The sequence below is a fragment of the Polyodon spathula genome, chromosome 3 (assembly GCF_017654505.1).
Source record: "Polyodon spathula isolate WHYD16114869_AA chromosome 3, ASM1765450v1, whole genome shotgun sequence".
Classification (NCBI taxonomy): Eukaryota; Metazoa; Chordata; class Actinopteri; order Acipenseriformes; family Polyodontidae; genus Polyodon; species Polyodon spathula.
This window is the reverse complement of record NC_054536.1, coordinates 81,014,737-81,033,192: the sequence shown is the minus strand read 5'-3', so window position 1 is coordinate 81,033,192 and position 18,456 is coordinate 81,014,737. Positions and strand designations below refer to the sequence as shown.

Sequence of the window (18,456 nt, the reverse complement as noted above, 5' to 3'; positions counted from 1 at the left end):
ACCTCAAAGTATAAGTGCAGCTTTAGAAAAATCTGTTGTGAGACATGTTGTTTTATGTGTGTGTGTGTGTATATATATATATATATATATATATATATATATATATATATATATATATATATATATATATATATATATATATATATATATATATAACGTGTGTGTGTGCGTGTGTATGACATGCAGATTTTTAGAATTGTAGTGATTCAAAATGGGTTCTTTTTGTTAAAGTTCTGGTGCAACTTTTGAATGTAGATATAAACATAAACTTTGATTGTAAACATCTCTCTTTCCTACTTTCACCTGAAGAAGAGACCTTTGAGGTCTTGAAAGCTTGTGAATAATTATTATTAGTTAGTCCAATAAAACATATCACTTCTCCTTCTCTTTGTCTATCATCTCTGGACTAAAACGGCTACCATTTCATCTATCTATGACAAATGGAAATAGGAAACGTAAAGAACAAATGCATAAATACAATCAAATTTAAGGCTACATCTGTTTATTATTTCATTGTTATAACATTTTAATTATTGCCTGGAAAATATTTTAGATGAAATGTCATTGTTTTATTTTAAGAAATTATATTATTTAATCATCAATAACAAAAAAACGTACGTTCCCTTTAGTTTAATAGCTTCTTTCTTTTTAAAAGAACAATGGCATGTAGTTAAACCAGGAAATAAAGGTCTTGTCCAAATGTCTGCTGCTTCTTATTTGTTATTTTTATGCCAACACTAGACATGCTGTAAACATGTAGATTGGTTACATGATAGCAAGTCTGTTTCTTTGACTCATTATATTCAAATAAAGTTTGAAAAAAAAAAGGTAAGTCCTCCCCTGACATCAAGTTTGGGTGTGGATCAAGTGACGCTCCATTTAACGTCCTCATTCCATTGCTTTTTATAATGAACAGAGATCAAGTGGAGTAACCTTTGGTAGATGTGCTGCTATGCTTATAATTCCAGTCTAACTAGCGAAATTGACTTATAGCACAGGTATATAGACTTGAGAAGGAAATTCACCACTCTTATCTTACTTAAAGCATAGCTTATTGAACCCAGGTCCCATGTCTTTATCCTTGGCTCAGAAGAGGTGTCCTGAAGAGCCTTAGCGGAGTGGGGGTCACAAACATAAGAAAAGCAAAGAAACATTAAATTAGAAGTAGGTTCAGGGGGAGCTGATCAGGACAGTTTTATAAAGGAGTTACCTGTCATGGCTGGAATTTCATTTCCAGGGATTGGTTTGCTGTTACTGTTTGTATTAATGGTGAGTACGGAACGCAGTTTGCGATTTAATTATTTATTTATTTGGGGGGGGGGGGGGGGGGGGTCAAGTATATAGTGAGCTGGGAGTTTTTTGTTACCTTTTTAATTTTATTTGTAGCAGAACTAAAATGTAATATAATTCACTTAACTTATTTTAAACTAATATCAATAACATGATCAGAATTCACACCTGGAAATATCTCTGATGATGATAATAATAATAATAATAATAATAATAATAATAATAATAATAATAATAATAATAATAATACCTTTGCAAAACAATTTTTTGCAGTCAGCATATAGTTGTCTTTTTATCTTTTGCTTTTTCTATTTTTAAAAAATGTACCTAGCTCTATAGTACACTTTACCATTCGTTGACACAAGCTGTCTGTATTTGCTATAAAACTAATTATTACATGGGGAGTAAAATGTAACTTTACAAAACACATACTTTCTCATCCAAAGAAAATATGTAGCAGTTTTTGATGAGCGTCCTCGGTCTTAAGGGGGAAAAAAATCTGGGCATGTATAGTGCAGGGTGATAATAACCTGGGCATGCACAGTACGCAAAGTAAGAACATTTGATAGGGAGCATAAATTGACGTGACACTGGTACTTTTTTTTGCGTTGCTTTCTTCACTATGTTGCAAGAAAATGTAACAGATCGTGTAGGTGTAGATTCGGTGCAAGTGACTGACAAAGACAAAGACAACCAGACCATTTTCTCGCTTTAAGAGCCACTGTCTTTTTTCCCCAGTAAGAATAATTATTTATGTTGTTTTAGCACTAGGTTTATGCATAATACTACAGAGAGACAGATTATAAATGACATTGCTTGCTGTTTTTTATTCACAGGAGTGTGGTAAGATCCTTGTAAACCTCTTTCTTAAAATGTTCATAAGAACGTTTTATAATTTGCAGCTTTGTATTTTTTGCATTTCTTGAACTTTAAGAGTGTTTTGGAATTTAACATCTTGTCATGTTTCTGAACAAACACTAAAATATTATTGATGTTTTAGGGTGGTGATTTTTGTTACCATACTGAATTATTCAGCAAACGCTGGCATGCTCGTGATCTGAGGTTTTAACTCTACATGTTACCTACCAATTACTAAAAATCTATGATGTACTTGCACTGCCCTTTCCCCATTTTCTAACCTCTATATGAGAATCTGATTTTGTATCTTCAGCTCTGATGTTAATCTGTCTCAACCATGGATGGAAGTTAAGTCAGGCTTTTGTAAAATCGCAAATTTAAGTTAAATACACTTTAAAAAGCATGTTCAGAACACAAGGGGCAAGATTAGAAGGATCATCTTCTGTGTGTGCACAGGTTTTATTCCATATTGATGTATACAAAGAAAACTGATTGGTTTAGCTTTTTATTTTTGTGTTTCCAGGTTGTGGAAAGTCATGTGAAAGCAGAATGGATTATTCCACCAGTTAAAGTTAGAGAAAATGAAGAGCATACCAAAAATCCAATTGCCAAAGTATGATCCTTTTTATTTTGTAATTTATTGGAATGTATGCTTTATGTATTTTCTGGTTCTGTGGTCGACAAGCCTGACAGGAGAATATATACATTTCTTATAACGAAAGGCATGTTCAAAGTTGAAAGACACCGTTACTGGTTTTAACTTTTTGTTAGTTCATTATCAGCCATAGCAGTAGCAGGAGACTAAAGTATTTTTATAGCATTTTTGTATTTCACTGAGCTTTTTGTTAAGGTTTTAATACAACAAAATATCCATTTTTTAACCACAGTGATGATACTCAGTAGTGTTTTGCTTTCATTTTCAGATTCGATCTGATGTAAAAGATGTAGTTAAATACGAAATTGTTGGTGAAGGAGCTGATCAGAAACCTTATCACTTATTTATTATTAATCCAGACAATGGTGAGGTTAGCATCACATCAATGGTTGACAGAGAAGAAAAGGACATCTACAAAGTATGTATGTTTCAGCATTCATAAATATGGTCCATCTGAATTCTCCATATTTGTGAATTATATTTTCTGAATTTGATGTTGATATTGTTTCAGCTGAAAGGACGTGCTTATAACGCTGCAGGAAAACAAGTGGAAAATGATATTGACCTGCTGGTTAAAATTGAAGATGTTAATGATAACAGTCCCAAGTTCACACAGAATTTTTTTTCTGGGAGCGTTTATGAACTGAGTGAGAGAGGCAAGTATATGCACATACCAAGAGAATACAACATAATGTGACTAATTTACCTTTAACTCTTTAAATAACTTTTCACATTGCATGCCCCTTAAACTGGAATATATAACTAAAATGTAGAGGCACTTTCAACCAAACATAAAGGGAAAGTGGAAAATACAAGCCATTGTATTTATAGCGCTTTACAAGCATACCATTTAACCCTTTTAAATGAGGTTTGGTTATGGTGGTTTCGTTTGTGAGATTGATTTATTAAATGTGTGAGACATTTCTATTTACAATTTTTTTTTTTTTTTTTTTTTTCTTTTATGGCTTGGTGTTTCTCAAACAGTGCTCGTGTAAAGCAATTACTAATGGTCATGTCTCATCTGTCTCTTTGTTAGATACTTTTGTAATGCAAATAAATGCAACTGACGCGGATGAGCCAAACTCAAGAAATTCACTCATTGCTTACGAAATACTTGAACAGAGCCCTGCAGACATGTTTTATGTTGAAAGGAACACGGGCAGAATTATGGTAGCGGAGTCTACCCTTGACAGAGAGGTAAGTGTTTTGTAGAGCTTCGGTCTCAACTAAAAAGGATTCCCAATCAATGGCCAAAGATTGTTGTCAAATTATTGGTCCTGTGGCAGGGCGATTGCCCTGCACAATGGGGAATTATTGTTGATGTCATTTTCTATGTGGAAATAGGCTTATTGTGTGTTTATTTGGACTAGATTTGTGTGATTAAATTACTGTTTACAAACAGACGCTCGATTTGGGACTTGCTGCCTGCTAGGCTTGGTTGAGGGGAAGTGATTGGCTGTGCTGGTCCTCAACAGATTTTTGCTCTTTATGTAATTGGGTTCCTTTGCAAAAAAATGTGAAAACCTTACATTTAAATCAATAAAAAGTGTTATTTTAAATGTTTACTTATCTGTAGATGTTTGGCAGAAATTCTAGTAACAAATTAATTAAATCATTGCAAATTTTAAAATCAAATGCAAACCCACCAAAAGAACAAAAAAGCAACACGTTATGTGAATAACATATCAGACGTTTAGCATTCTTTTTGGTACAGAACTAAAAACATAAAAGTTCAAAATAAAAGTCTCAGAAGGTGAGAGTTGAAGTGTAATAAAAAAATCAAATCTAAATTTTCTGGGGTAAGACTAGCACAGAGAGAGCATGCAGCAAGTGTAGCTCCACTAAATACTCTTTCAGCAGATGTTAGTGCAGAAATATTCTCTTGTTTTTTCTTTTATTTTGATTTATGTTATTTGAAATACAGCCATTCAGTTATGATATACTGGTGTCGTCCTTGTAAACAAGACTTAAACACGGTTTTGAGTTTAAAAAAAAAAACCCAGAACAAAAGAACTGTCTTATTTCAGTTAAGATCAATTGAATCACACTTAAGATAAAATTCCTTTCACAGATGAAATCCACCAGGCACATTTTATTGTGGCAAATAAATTCAAGGTGCCTTGACAGTATTATCATTTTTAAATTTATTTTTGGAAAATATGCACCGCTTACCTATCTGCCTTCTTTTAATGTGCTCTGTCCAGGATGTTGTGCTACTAAAGTTTCATATAACTCCATAAGAGGCCTAAAATCCAAAACATCTTTTTTTATTTTTAAAATTAAAAATGTTTTTTTTTTTTTTAACATTATCAATGTTCCTGTACAAATTAATATTTTGTTTATATATGTATTAAACTCCTGTCTCATGCTGAAATTAAATAGAATAAAGAAAATAAGTTTAATGAGCAGCATTTCTAGGCTAAACTAACCATTACTGGAAAGCAGTTATTTGTAACATTAAGGTTAATAGTAATGTTAAGCCATTTATACTCTTTACAAAATAATAGCCGACAAACCTTAGTTAAAGAGTATGAGTCTGTTTTTTTTTCAACGGGGAGGGTTATTTTTTTCATCCGGACAACATAACAACAACAAAAACACAGTGAGATGGAACGTAAATAAGGGGCTATTTACAGTATAATCGTAAATCTCGAAAAACTACTCACTTCTAAATCTTTTGTAGTCATTTTTGTATTACTTTAGTATAAATACATGTTAATTTGGATTCATATGTTGTTTTTTTTCTGACTTTATGTGAACAAAAAGACACACATTTGCCCATTTTCCCATTGGAAATAGTGATATTTTGAAATATCACTGTCCTGGTCACAAAAGCAAAGTTTGTGGGGAATAATAGCCATTTTCTATACTTTTGAGCATAAGCAATTAGGAAATAACACTTACTACCCAGGAACAAAAATTGTGTTACACAGTGTTATTATTCAGTACAATGTTACAAAGTATTAATGCATTTTGTAGATGATGGTTTAAAATTGTGCTCACCTGATTCAAGATAAATCTTCTGATTTTCTCATCATTGCTTTATGATTTTAACTAAGATGGATACCTGGATAATATTTCATTGAGACAGTATGTATATGTGTATTTTTATCTTTCTCTGTTGATTTGCAGACACAGTCAAAGTATACTCTTACGGTACAAGCCAAAGATTTGGATGGAGAATTGGGTGGTTTGGCTACCACAGTACAACTTGACATTAAAATTAAAGATGTCAATGACAATGCTCCAGCACTGGAGTTTGAGCCTGTAAGTCACGTTATGTTTTTTCCTTCCTTTTTGTTGGTTATCATTTCACACAGAGATATAAAGTTAATGCCAATTAATAGTTGTTTATGCATTGAATAAGTTGTTCTCAAAACTTCAAATGCTGTCAACTGACCAGTCTATAACTGATTAGCTAATATTAAGTATTCATGCATTCATTGAGGAATAAACCATAATCAGATTTATTAGGGCAAAAATTTTGGCACCTGATCATTTTAGCAACACAATGATATTAATAAAGCAGAGGACTGGGTGAGTTTTCAATGTCATTACACAGTGGTACTTTTGGAATGAATGTGTCTGTACCCTGTTATAGTCTACACTACTGTATATACACGTTGAATAAATAATGACTGATTTATTATTTTAGTATGAAGGTAGTGTTGTTGAAAATACAAAAGGCGTGGAAGTAATGAGAATGAAAGCCCTTGATGCAGATGAAGAATTTTCAGAGAACTGGCTTGCTGAATTCGAAATTGAATCGGGCAATGAAGGGGGTTACTTCAGGATTGAGACTGATGTAAAGACTAATGAAGGGATTTTGATTCTACAAAAGGTAAAGTTCTACACCAAGTAATTAGCTTTGTGTTGAATATCAAAGTTAAAAGCCTCTGGTCTTAATATAATGATTCTGATTATCCTTTCTATGGTTAATGAAATTGAAATGTGATGCTATAATACAATAATGTATGCAACATTAAATAACATCTAGTTCATATTGTATTTTAGAAATATTATTTTCACTTAATGTAAACTACACTGTATTTAAATATTAAGCTTACATTGTAACTGTTTTCTGCCCTGTAACACCTGTAAGTCGCCTTGGATAAAGGTGTCTGCCAAATAAATAAATAAATAATCTAAAATATTTTTAGTTGTTGGATGTTAGTGTTTTAACTGTCAGTGCTAATCACTCATTTACACTAATCTGCCATCGCATGATGATGACCACAAGTGGTGATATCCTGAAATGTTTGTTTTTCTACTTTCAAGGAAGTTGACTATGAAGAATTACAGAGCATTATCCTCACTGGTGTTGTCAGAAACAAAGCAGCTTTCCATATTTCAAAGGGATCCTCATCATTTTCTTCAATTCTAAAATATTTTGAAGTTAAAATCAAAGTGAAAAATGAGCCTGAAGGTCTTAAGTTTACCCCAAAGGTAAAGGCAATTTACATTTCTGAGGCGACGTCAAAAGTTGATCTTACAAAAGTAATTGCAAAGTATCCAGCCATTGATGCAGACACTGGAAAAATTGCTGAAAAAGTCAAGTAAGTAAATGTTGTTGTTTTTTTTTTGTTGTTTTTGTTTTTTTTTTCAAATTTTGTTTTGGGGTGATTTATATGAAGTCTTTTATTTAACAATGTATTGGTTTTGTACTGTATAGATATACCAAACAGCCTGATATTAATTTAGTTGAGTGGGTATTGCAGTATATCTTCCAGTCTGTGGTTAATACATTTGTCCAGTACTGTCCGATTCTGAGAATCAGATTGATTAGAACAAGATGGTGCCACTAATAGTAACTAGTCAGAATCTATGCAGGCAGTGGATGATTGTACTCATAATTTATAGTTTTTATGTAACCAAATGTAATTGCACAGCCAATAGATGGAGAGAAGATACATTCACGTTGCAAATATGCAGGTAGTTTATTTAAGTTACTTCTGTACTAAACCAAAAAAAAAAAATGGATTTTGTGATTTTATTATCTTTATACAGGTATGTAAAGAAATATGATCCTCATAATTGGCTGATAATTGATCTGAAGACTGGAGATATTAAACTTGCAAAAGTACCAGACCGTGAATCAAAATTTTTGGTTAATGGCACATATACTGCAGAAATATTGGCCATTACAGATGGTAAGCATTTAAGCAGCCTCGTTGTGGATATAATTCAATAACTGTTTTGTGACAAAGCTGTTACTAATGGCACTGATCTCATACTTGCAGGGTTATATTAATATAAAACAAAAGTGTTAACCAAAACATAGAGCGCTGCTAATGTCTTGCATTTATTGATTTATAAAAAAAATTATCATTTTCTTGGGAGTTGCCCTGTATCCCTTCCTGAAATCATCCACATTCACCTGCTTCTGTCACTAAGTTGTGAGTTGTTCTCACCTTTTTACACCATTGTAAGTGTTGCGGAGCACTCACAATTATGTAAAAAGGGGAGTGTAAATGGGGCTTCTTAACTCATATTCTGACCTGATCTAACAATATTCTCGTCCACAGATTTACCTGCAAAAACTGCTACTGGTACTATTGCAATCCAGGTAGAAGACTTCAATGATCACTGTCCAGTTCTTACAAGTACCTCTACAGACATGTGTTCTAATGAGAAATCGGTGGTAGTCACAGCTGTAGATGAAGACGCGGATCCCAATAGTGTCCCCTTCAAATACAAGATCTTTGATGAACCTAAGGGTACAGCGCAGAACTGGAAAGTCGAACATCTCAATGGTCAGTAAATATTTGCTATTATATCCTTCTGTAAGCCTAGCTGTTTTGACATGGATGATATATATATATATATATATATATATATATATATATATATATATATATATATATATATATATATATACGTGGAATGGAATTTTAAGTTCTATAACACTTGTGTCATTCTGTTTTTGTGAGTGTTTAATGTATATTTTAGGTAATAACCACTTATTTATGTTGCTTTTTTTCTTTAACAGGAACTAGCATGATACTCAAACCCATGGAAACCTTTTGGCCTGGTCAGTACAGTGTAACCCTTTTAATATATGATCAGCAGGGGAAATCCTGTAGTGACAAGCAGGTTCTAAATATTGCCGTCTGCACCTGTGAAAACACCAGGGCCTGTGTACCAGTCACCGACAGACTTCAGTCAACTGGAGCTAGACTTGGACCTGCGGCTATTGGTCTTATGAGTCTAGCACTCTTACTGCTGCTACGTAAGTTACTGAACGCCTGGTATTTTGGGGTTTTTTTGTGTGATTTATTTTCTCAAGTGAGAAATATTGCAAAACTTAGACCTGTTCTTTCTGTGCCTGGTTTTGAAAGACCAATGAATGCATGCCCTCATTTCATCTAATATTATGTTTTCAGCTTGTTCTTAAGGCTGTAGCTAGGGTTCTAACACAGAACACTGAACATAAGAAGGCTTCCATGCATTGACAGGTTGTGCAGCTTAGAATTGAGTTACTGACCCTGTATGCTCCCAATAACAGGATTCTTGATTGTTGCCTTAGTTTTTATTTTTTATTTTTTCTTGTACTACCCTTTCCCTACTATACCTTTCTATATATTGTTACGTTAAATTATGGGTAACATGCAATCCAGAACAAAATCCTGGACTGGTACATGTGGACGCATTTGCTTTATTCATAAAGGCCAACCACTTGGAATTGATTGATATGTAACATTTATACTGGTCTCAGAGATCGGTTTACACTACAGGTATGTTTTTACCTGTAAAAAATGAAGTTGGTGATTATGAAATGCAATAGGAATACAAAACTAATGTACAATCTGGCCAGTATTCAATTGTGACTCTATAGAAGAGTTGAATTTGTAGAAAGTGCAAGGAGGAGGTATCTGATATACTGTAGTGCTAAGAATAAAGATAGTTTACAGAGAGACAAATGCTCAAATGAGAAGTTATAACATATGTTAAAACATGAAAGACATTTCCAGTGCTTTGTTAGTTATGAATAAAATACAAGTATATGGTGTTTTTTCTTTTCTTTTAATATGTTGTAACGTTACTTGGTTAGAAATGTATTTATTTTGTGCCTGATTACGTCTTTTTTTACAGTTGTGCCTCTTCTGCTGCTATTTTGTTCATGTGGGGCTGGAGCGGCAGGCGGTTTTGTCCCAATTACTGATGGTTCAGCAGGACATTTGATTTCATATGACACGGAAAAAATAGGTGAAGATAAGGTAAGCTATTTTACATTCAAATTATTTTCGTATTCAGTATTTTATCCCTTTACATTCTCTTGAAAATAGGTACAATAATAGTTCCCAAAAGTACTCCTACTGAATAAAATATGTTGCTGTCTCAGTGAGAGAACATTTGCCACTGTAAAGATAGTGGAAGCTCAATGATATGTGAAGGAATAAGCAGCCACTACTACATACATTTTCAGGTCACTCCTCAGGTCTATCCACATGCTGCTTGTGAATCTCAGGGATTTAGGACCACGTCAACATTCGTCCATGGCCTGCATTGCCATCAAATTTAATGGCAGCATGGAAATTGTAGAGCCCACCCTTAAATTCCTAAACTGCTCTTTATTTTTATAAATGTGTTCAAATGCAAATTGCTCTTAATGTTTGCATTTATTTTCTGAACAGGCAGTTCCACCTCTTGTACCATCAATGGTCAAGGACATCAATGGACAAATTTGGTGGCGAAGACCAGTAACAGCAGAACAGTGGCACGCCAAGGGATGGAGTGTAGATGCCTTTGAGGGTGTAGCTCTACCTGAAGCTTACTTGGAACAGTACTATGTGGAGGTAAACTACAAGTTAAACTTTTAGTAAGGGGTAGTCTTCTCTGTTCTGACATGTACATTATTGGTAACTGTAAATATGGAGAAATTGAATAATGATCTAATAGTTCACTTGTCAAATTATGCTTTATGTTTGATTGTTTTTTCCATCAGGAAGTACAATAGACTAAATGCATTTTTCTTTTCTTTTTTTATTGTAGAAAACTAAATATGTTTTAATGGAAGGTCATTTACAAAAAGATGCCATGTTGGTGTATGATTATGAAGGCCAGGAGTCACCTGTGGGTTCGACAGGATCTTGTAGCTTTACTGAAGAAGATCTAGACCAAAGCTTCCTAAATGAACTAGGACCAAAGTTTAAGACTCTTGCTGAAATCTGCAGGGGCACAGAGATGACTTCAGGAGTTTCAGTTGAGCAGCCTGGTGTTGCTGTTCAGCACACCACCGTGTCCACTAACCCAGTCATCACCAATAATTGTGTGGTGACCAACAAAACCGTTGAGGTGACCAGCCCAGTTCCAGCACCCCAGGTCCAAAAGAATGTGGTTGTCACAGAAAACGTGTCTCCTCCTCAGCCAACCGTGTATCTCCAGAAAAATGTGGTTGTTTCTGACCCTGGCTTCGTTCAACAGCCTGTATACTATGCCACTAACCCAATCATTCAGACCACTCGATACATTGTTGAGCCACAGATCCAAAGGAATGTCGTGATAGAAAGGTCTTCTGTCCCTGGCTTGCAAGGCCACCTTCTAATGAGTGACGTTCCAAGCACTCAGAATGTGATGGTGACCCAGAAGAGATTGGTGCATGGCTCGGGTAATCAGGGTGGCATGATGGTGGGGTTAGATCAGGGTACTCTGCGCACGAGTGAAATACCAAACTCACAGCATGTGTTACTGCTGGAAAATAGAGGTTTTGATCAGGGAAGTATGCACTTCAGTGAACCTGTTTCTCATAATGTGGTGTTGACGGAGAAGAGAGTGGTGTCTGGACGTAATGTGCAGGGTGACATGATGGGGTATGAACTAGGCAGCTTGCACAGGAATGTAATGCCTGGTTCACAGAATGTAATGGTAACAGAGAAGACCGTGGTATCTGATTCCAGTATGCAGGGTGGAAAGATGGGTTTTGGTCAGGGTACTCTGCGCATGAGTGAAATGCCAAAATCACAGAATGTGGTGCTGTTAGAAAATAAAGGTTTTGATCAGGGAAGCATGCGCTTGAGTGAACCTGTCTCTCATAATGTGGTGTCTGGACATAATGTGCAGGGTGACATGATGGGGTATGAACTAGGCAGCTTGCACAGGAATGTGATGCCTGGTTCACAGAATGTAACAGTAACAGAGAAGACCGTGGTATCTGAGTCCAGTATGCAGGGTGGAAAGGTGGGGTTTGGTCAGGGTACTCTGCGCATGAGTGAAATGCCAAACGCACAGCATGTAACAGTGACAGAGAAGAGAGTGGTATCTGGAAGTAGTGTGCAGGTTGGGTTAATGGGATGAAATAAGATGCACTTGGCATATATAAAAGGTTGTTTAACAATATGCAATATACACACACAGATGTAGTCAAAAGTTGACATACCTCCATGGAAATTTATAATTTCTAGACATTTCTCAAATAAATAATTATACCTTTGAATTAGCATTTTTTGGAGTTTGTAACTTGTAACTTTTTTTCCCTTATCCACCAAAAAAAATATTCTTTGTTTTTGAAAAATTTCTAGAAATTCTAAATTTCCATTGGGAAATTATATATTATATATTATCTATGTAAACACAGTATAATTGTAAATCTCGAAAAACTACTGCTTCTAAATCTTTTGTAGTCATCTTTGTATTACTTTAGTATAAATACATGTTAATTTTGATTCATATGTTGTTTATTTCTGACTTTATGTGAACGAAAAGACACACATTTGCCCATTTTCCCGTTGGAAATAGTGATATTTTGAAATATCACTGCCCTGGTCACAAAAGCAGTTTGTGGGGAATAATAGCCATGTTCTATAGTTTTGATGCATAAGCAATTAGGAAATAACACTTACTACCCAGGAACAATTTATTTATTTTGTTACACAGTGTAATTTATTTGTTCATATGGAGTTCTGAGCCATGCCTTTGATAACAGACTCGTAACATGTATTCATGTTTGCAGCATTATCAGAAACAAATGCAGCAATTCGTTCCCATTCAATACTGCACTCACAGAGTTTGGACAATTGACTGCGCTATTGTTAGTCCGTCTGTTTTTTCTTGGAACACAGATTGCAGAAGTTTGACTGCTAGACAGTTATTCTTGTGATCGATTTTGTAAACTACGGTATTCAGTAGAAAGCGATCTTCACTGTCTGTCATTTCGTCTACCAGTGATGCTGATGCTACGACTCCCATAGTTTTCATGTTTTGTTACAAAAATATTTTAAAGCTAGGGTTATCTACATTTTCCAGCGGGATATCTGCTTTTATCAACGCTTCTGTCAGCTGAAATCTGGCCGTCTCTAACTTCGCCAGCTTTGGTCGAGCAGTGAACAAACTTGAAAGAGTAACTTGCTTTTTCCTAGTCTCACCAGAATCGCTCTGCATTAACTGTAGCCGTTTTCTTTTCAGGTGTTTCTCGCTTTTAAGGTGCTTGACACAAGTGTAATGTGTATTGTGGTCTACTGCTTCGTTACACACTGAACAAAATAATATATCATCAGATGAGTGAAACTCACTAGAAGGAAAATCTTTTTCGCGTTGCTTAGCTGAAATGCGGGATGTTGATGCGCATCTAGTAACCATAGTTGCAGTTTGAAAAGGCGGGTGTTTTTGTTTGTTTGTTTGTTTCAGTGTTTCACTTCCCTTTAATCAGTGCTTAGCGGCAGGAATCATATAGTAAAAACGAAGTGCACCCAGAAATAATATTTTATAACAAGTGAGCATTCTTTTATATGACTAAATGTTTAATTATTACATTACGTAAGGCTTTCGCAATACCCTCCCTGAAAATGAAAATTTCGCATTTTGTCGTGATTTTTCGTGCTCGAAATAGAATCGTGGCCCTGCCTATAACCTATCAAAGATTAAAAAAGAAAAATCTTGCAGTGTAACAATGGAATTCAGTAAATTCAATTTCTAAAGAAAGCGGCAGGCATTTTTATTAAAGTGCATGTGTTTATTCGATTTGTCAAATCCTCGTTCTTAAAAAGCTCCACATGTTTATTGGATCTCGCTATTGAAAAGTAAACAAATGACACAATGATTTGGCTAATAAATTAATCTTTATTGTCATTATGTTATTTTTAAACACACTGGCTACCCAATTAACGTGTTTTTTACATTTCCATATTAAGCGTATGACACTGACTGTAAACAGATTCAGGGTAAAAACAAGAACACAATTAAATAGCAAAAGAAAATAACAGGCTTAGTCTTTTTTCCCACACTATGATGATAAGTAGGCTACACTATAGCTTTATAAATACGGTTTCTCATAAAGAAAAGATGTGAACATGAGGACCACAGTATGTTGCAAGTGTAGATTAAAAGTGGGGCGATGAATAGCCTACGCTAACATTGATCAGAAATTTACTTTTTACGTTTAGATTTTCGTTTACAGTTTTTTATTATTTTACTAAAGCATAGTCCTTACATTCCAGATGTGATATGGAAAAGATGTTGATAATATTAGTCTATAGTCTGTTCAAAAAGTCGAAACTAGCGAGTAGCCTACCACTGGTAAAACAAACAAAAACAAAGTGACGAAATAGGCTACTAAATAGATACTTAACTAAGGAGAATAGCCTAATAATATCTGTCCCCTCATTTTACACATTTTACACTAATGCCCAGTCCAACGCTGCTCGAGTAATCGTTTAACTTTCGCGCCTTTGTAGAGAACAGCAACAGCTGGTTTCCTTAGAAATTTGTACAATGAGTTTCACACATTGAAGAATTCTTCTACTTTTTCTTCTGAGGACAGGGGATGCACAATAACCAAGTGTAGCTGGTGATTAAAGCAATGGATGTACAGGACCTCCCGTCCAGTTTGTCCTGCAAAATCTTTTGAACCCCCTTCCGTGGCAGCCGGACATAACATTTGCTCCATGGTACCACTGGCTTAATATTTTAGAAGGGCAGAGTCCTGCTTCTGTTTTTTCGGTTACAATCAGGTTTGCAAATGCCTCTGCACTGAAACTGTCACGTTGTGGCTGTAGTCAAAAGCCTTTCCCAGTTCATGTACTGCAAGGAATTCAATAATGTCGATAATTGCAGCCATATAGTACCGATTCCTATAAAGCTGACCGGTATTCACAAGGGTGGATACAGCCTTTCCCAGAGCGCCTCATACTTTATTCCAAGCAGCCATACAGTGTAGATGTCCCTTACCTAATGCGTGTTTATTAAAATCTTTATTGGGTTCAATTGCGTGCTTCCAATGACAATATCCACTAACAGTAAAGGCAAGATTGGAATTTCCTGTTAAAGATCAAAATGTTCTGCATGGAAAACAAAAAACTAAATCTGACTTAATGGAGTACTCTAACCATTCCCTATTGTTATACCAAGCCAGGTTACATGATCTTTTTTTGTCTCCAAAACTGCGAGATGGAAACCTCTTAAGGCCTGGTTGAGCTGGGTTTTCCATACCTAAATTATCCGGGTCTGTTGCTGTGATGCGAGAAGATGGATTCGAGAGCCTATTGTCGTGTTCACTGAGCCTACCTGAGTGGAACCTGAGACCGAAGTGGAGTCCTGCTCGGAGCGAGCTGAAACCCCAGACATGGATTGGAGAATTTAAAATGAAATGTGTTAATGCAATAATATGTGTTATAATCCTTTGTATTGTTTGTATAATCTTTAGTTTGGAAAATTGTGTAAGTGTGTAATCAAAAGTAACGCGTAATGCTGTTTTAATTCTTAATTGTGAAACTTATGTATTTTCTTTATATAAAATCATGAAGTAGAAGCTGGTATAGTTTGATTCAAGTGGCCAGTTTTTAGGCAGTTTCTTATCAAGATGGGCTTGATTTCCAAATGTAAGTTTCTGCAGCACCCTTTTTAGCCTAAGAAAATGTTGTTAAATGTTGAAATAAGGTTTAATATGCTTGCTTTTTACTATAAACTATTTGTGTGTGTAAGACCATATGCTTAACACTGCCTGTTATAATAATATACATGAAATAGTTTCTCGTCAAGATAGGTTCGCATTTAAAATAGTTAATAATCGTGTTCTATAGGGAGTAAACTGTCTAGTTTGACTCTGAGTTAAAAGATGATGCAACATAAAGAGATGTTGTTTGAAATATAAAATAAGAAGCTTAAAAAGTAATTTTAAGAAAAATAATAGAAGATGGGTTTTAAGAAAGTAAAAACTTTATAACTTGCTGTGAGCCTGTCTTGAAGTCGTGCCAGAAAGTGAAGGGATAGTTGGCATGAATAGCGGAGTTCTCTTATCAAACGGCATCAAGGTTAGAGAGTGTCTTCTCCCCATAGAAAAATTGGAAAAAACTTTGATTATCGCTGGAAATTGGAAAGCTAAGCGCACAACTAGAAAACTGGTTTTAGCTGGTTTTTGTGCAGCTGAAAAAAATAGGAGGTCGTCCGCAGTTCAGCTGAATTCGTGCTGTTAGGAAACTCATAGGACAGAGACATTACAATCTTACACTTAAATAAAAAACAAATAGATTATCCATGAAGAGAAACTATATTGGGAAAAACATAAGATGGAAGCTCCCTATAATATCTGTTAAGCACACGCCTGTAAAGAGAGAAGGAAAACTAATTTGAAGAATAGAATGGCATGAGGGAATATATTATTAGACATTAATACATATAATCAATATAATCATAACTAATAGTGTTGTATATATTTCAGACAACACTCATATATTCAAAATAATATTATTTTCTTTGTTTCACCTAGCTTTTTAGATAGAGGAGGGGTCGAGAAATGAGCGGGTGAGATCATGATTGGATGTGTAGACCAGGTGTTATATTTTTATTAATTGTTGGCACAAGGCTCTAAATTTTAGGCTTTTGTGTGCCAAAGAGATAAGAGTTAGACTTGATAAAGATTCTCCATGTATTCCTATGGAGACGAATCCTATAAAAACTCACACTTTTCGCAAAAGGGTACCACATTCAAGACCTTTGCTTGACAGGGTGAAGTGGTCCATCACTTGCAGATCTCCACCAGACTGATTCCTTTGCTCACACTACTTTTCCTTATAATAGGAGGTAAGCATATTACTAACATTGTTATATCTTACATGTATTGGTTGCATTGCTATAAGGTTTTGAAACTATGTTTTGGTTTTAAGAGAGTGTTATATTGAATGAAACTGAAATATAGAAGTGGGTGCTTGTAGACTGCACCCACTTCTTACTTACTTACAGCTCGTCCAGTGCTCGAACATAAACCACTAGGAGTTTATAACATCTCTGTCCTCCTAACGTCTCCCCTGAGTTAAGAGTGTGTGCAGAGTAAACAGAAAATAAATAAGACCGAATAAAAAGAGTACATGAAAATCTGCGAAACGCAGCAGACATGACAAATTGTTTATCAAGGCTGGGAAGAGTCAAACTGGGTGGGCACCAGCTTGACTTTGGGCGGGCATTGCCTCCCCTCCCTCCCCCCGTGGCGCAGGCCCTGCTCCGAGGGTACTGCGATGTTCAAGAGAATAATACAGAGCAGCAGTATTTCATCCAAACAAGTTCTCTAACTGCCTAATGGTTATTTACTAACTTTCTGGCAATTGCGGGGAGTGGCTAAGGTTCACCGGCCTGGTGCTGTGACGATCTTGACGGACGGCAAGTGGATGAGTCAATTCCAGGCGGTGGTCCTGCAGCGGCGGCAATGACCAGTCACATGTTCGGGCATGATCGTGACAGCCAGCTGCGGCTGAATGGCAGAGGCAGGCAAAACCTGGGGAGACAGCCATGCAGGAGAAGACAAAAGGGGGGCCCCAAGGGAGGACTCTTCCTCCCGTGGATACACCGGGGGTACGAGGGACTCGAAGGCACTTTGACCTGCCTAACAGGGGCGCTCTCTCTCTGACTGACCCTCTCCGATGATGTCAAGGTGAAGGGGAGCCTTCCGGGAAACCTGATGGTCCCGGACTATAAGTCTAACTGGGTCTTCTACATCTGCGGACCATATAGGGTGGTGCATAGTTTGCCTGGCCACCTCAATTGCAAACCTGCCCTTCCTCAACATTGGAGTGACATCTCCAGTGACCGTACAAAGGTGTACAGTCGTAGGCTCTAGTCAAGTCCCCTCTGGCAGAACATCAGGACGGACCAGCATAACTGTAGACCTATATGTATCAGGACATGATAGGGTACTCCTTGAATGCGGATAGCAGTGTGGCAACTCCCGACAACTGTCCAGCCTATGAGCAGGGTGGGGCCGAGGGGCTGGTGACTGGTGACTTTTGAGGTGGGGGGGGGGGGGTTGTACTGTAGAGCTCCCCATGCGGTTAGCGTGGGCTTGTTGAACAGTGTTGCGGGGACTGAACTTGGGGCCAGCAGTGTCCTGCCTACACTGGACCCCGGTAGTTTCCCTGCTGAGAATCAATCGAGAAGGTAGCCGGGGTGGTGAGGGCCGAGCAGAAGCATTGGATGAGGCCTGGTTGACCACAGTGCCAGCAGAGACGGCCCAACAGGTCAGACGGGGCTCCGGCCTGTGGTCATGGTCGGCCTAGCGGTCCTGCTTCAGGGGTCCAGTTGAACTGGCTCTCTTGCATGAAAGCAAGTTCCAGGGAGGCTTCTGTAGCAAGCCTGACGTGGCAGTGCAAGGCTAAGTCCTTAGTGGCCAGGTCTTCCTGGATTACATCTGCGAAGTGTGGATAGCCCTTCCTGGTGAGGTAGTGGACCTC

General features: G+C 36.5%; 1 protein-coding gene across 1 annotated transcript; it reads left to right on the top strand.

Moving 5' to 3' along the window:
• The first annotated feature begins 925 nt into the window (after positions 1–925).
• Positions 926–12,258, top strand: LOC121313481 (desmoglein-2-like). The gene is made up of 14 exons (XM_041246085.1): positions 926–1,269; positions 2,672–2,761; positions 3,072–3,221; positions 3,315–3,459; positions 3,840–4,000; positions 5,936–6,070; positions 6,459–6,644; positions 7,082–7,359; positions 7,811–7,953; positions 8,329–8,556; positions 8,793–9,032; positions 9,896–10,020; positions 10,438–10,599; positions 10,796–12,258. Exons 1-14 carry the CDS (start codon positions 1,216–1,218, stop codon positions 12,095–12,097), a joined length of 3,399 nt encoding a protein of 1,132 aa, XP_041102019.1. The 5' UTR covers positions 926–1,215; the 3' UTR covers positions 12,098–12,258.
• Positions 12,259–18,456: the final 6,198 nt, after the last annotated feature.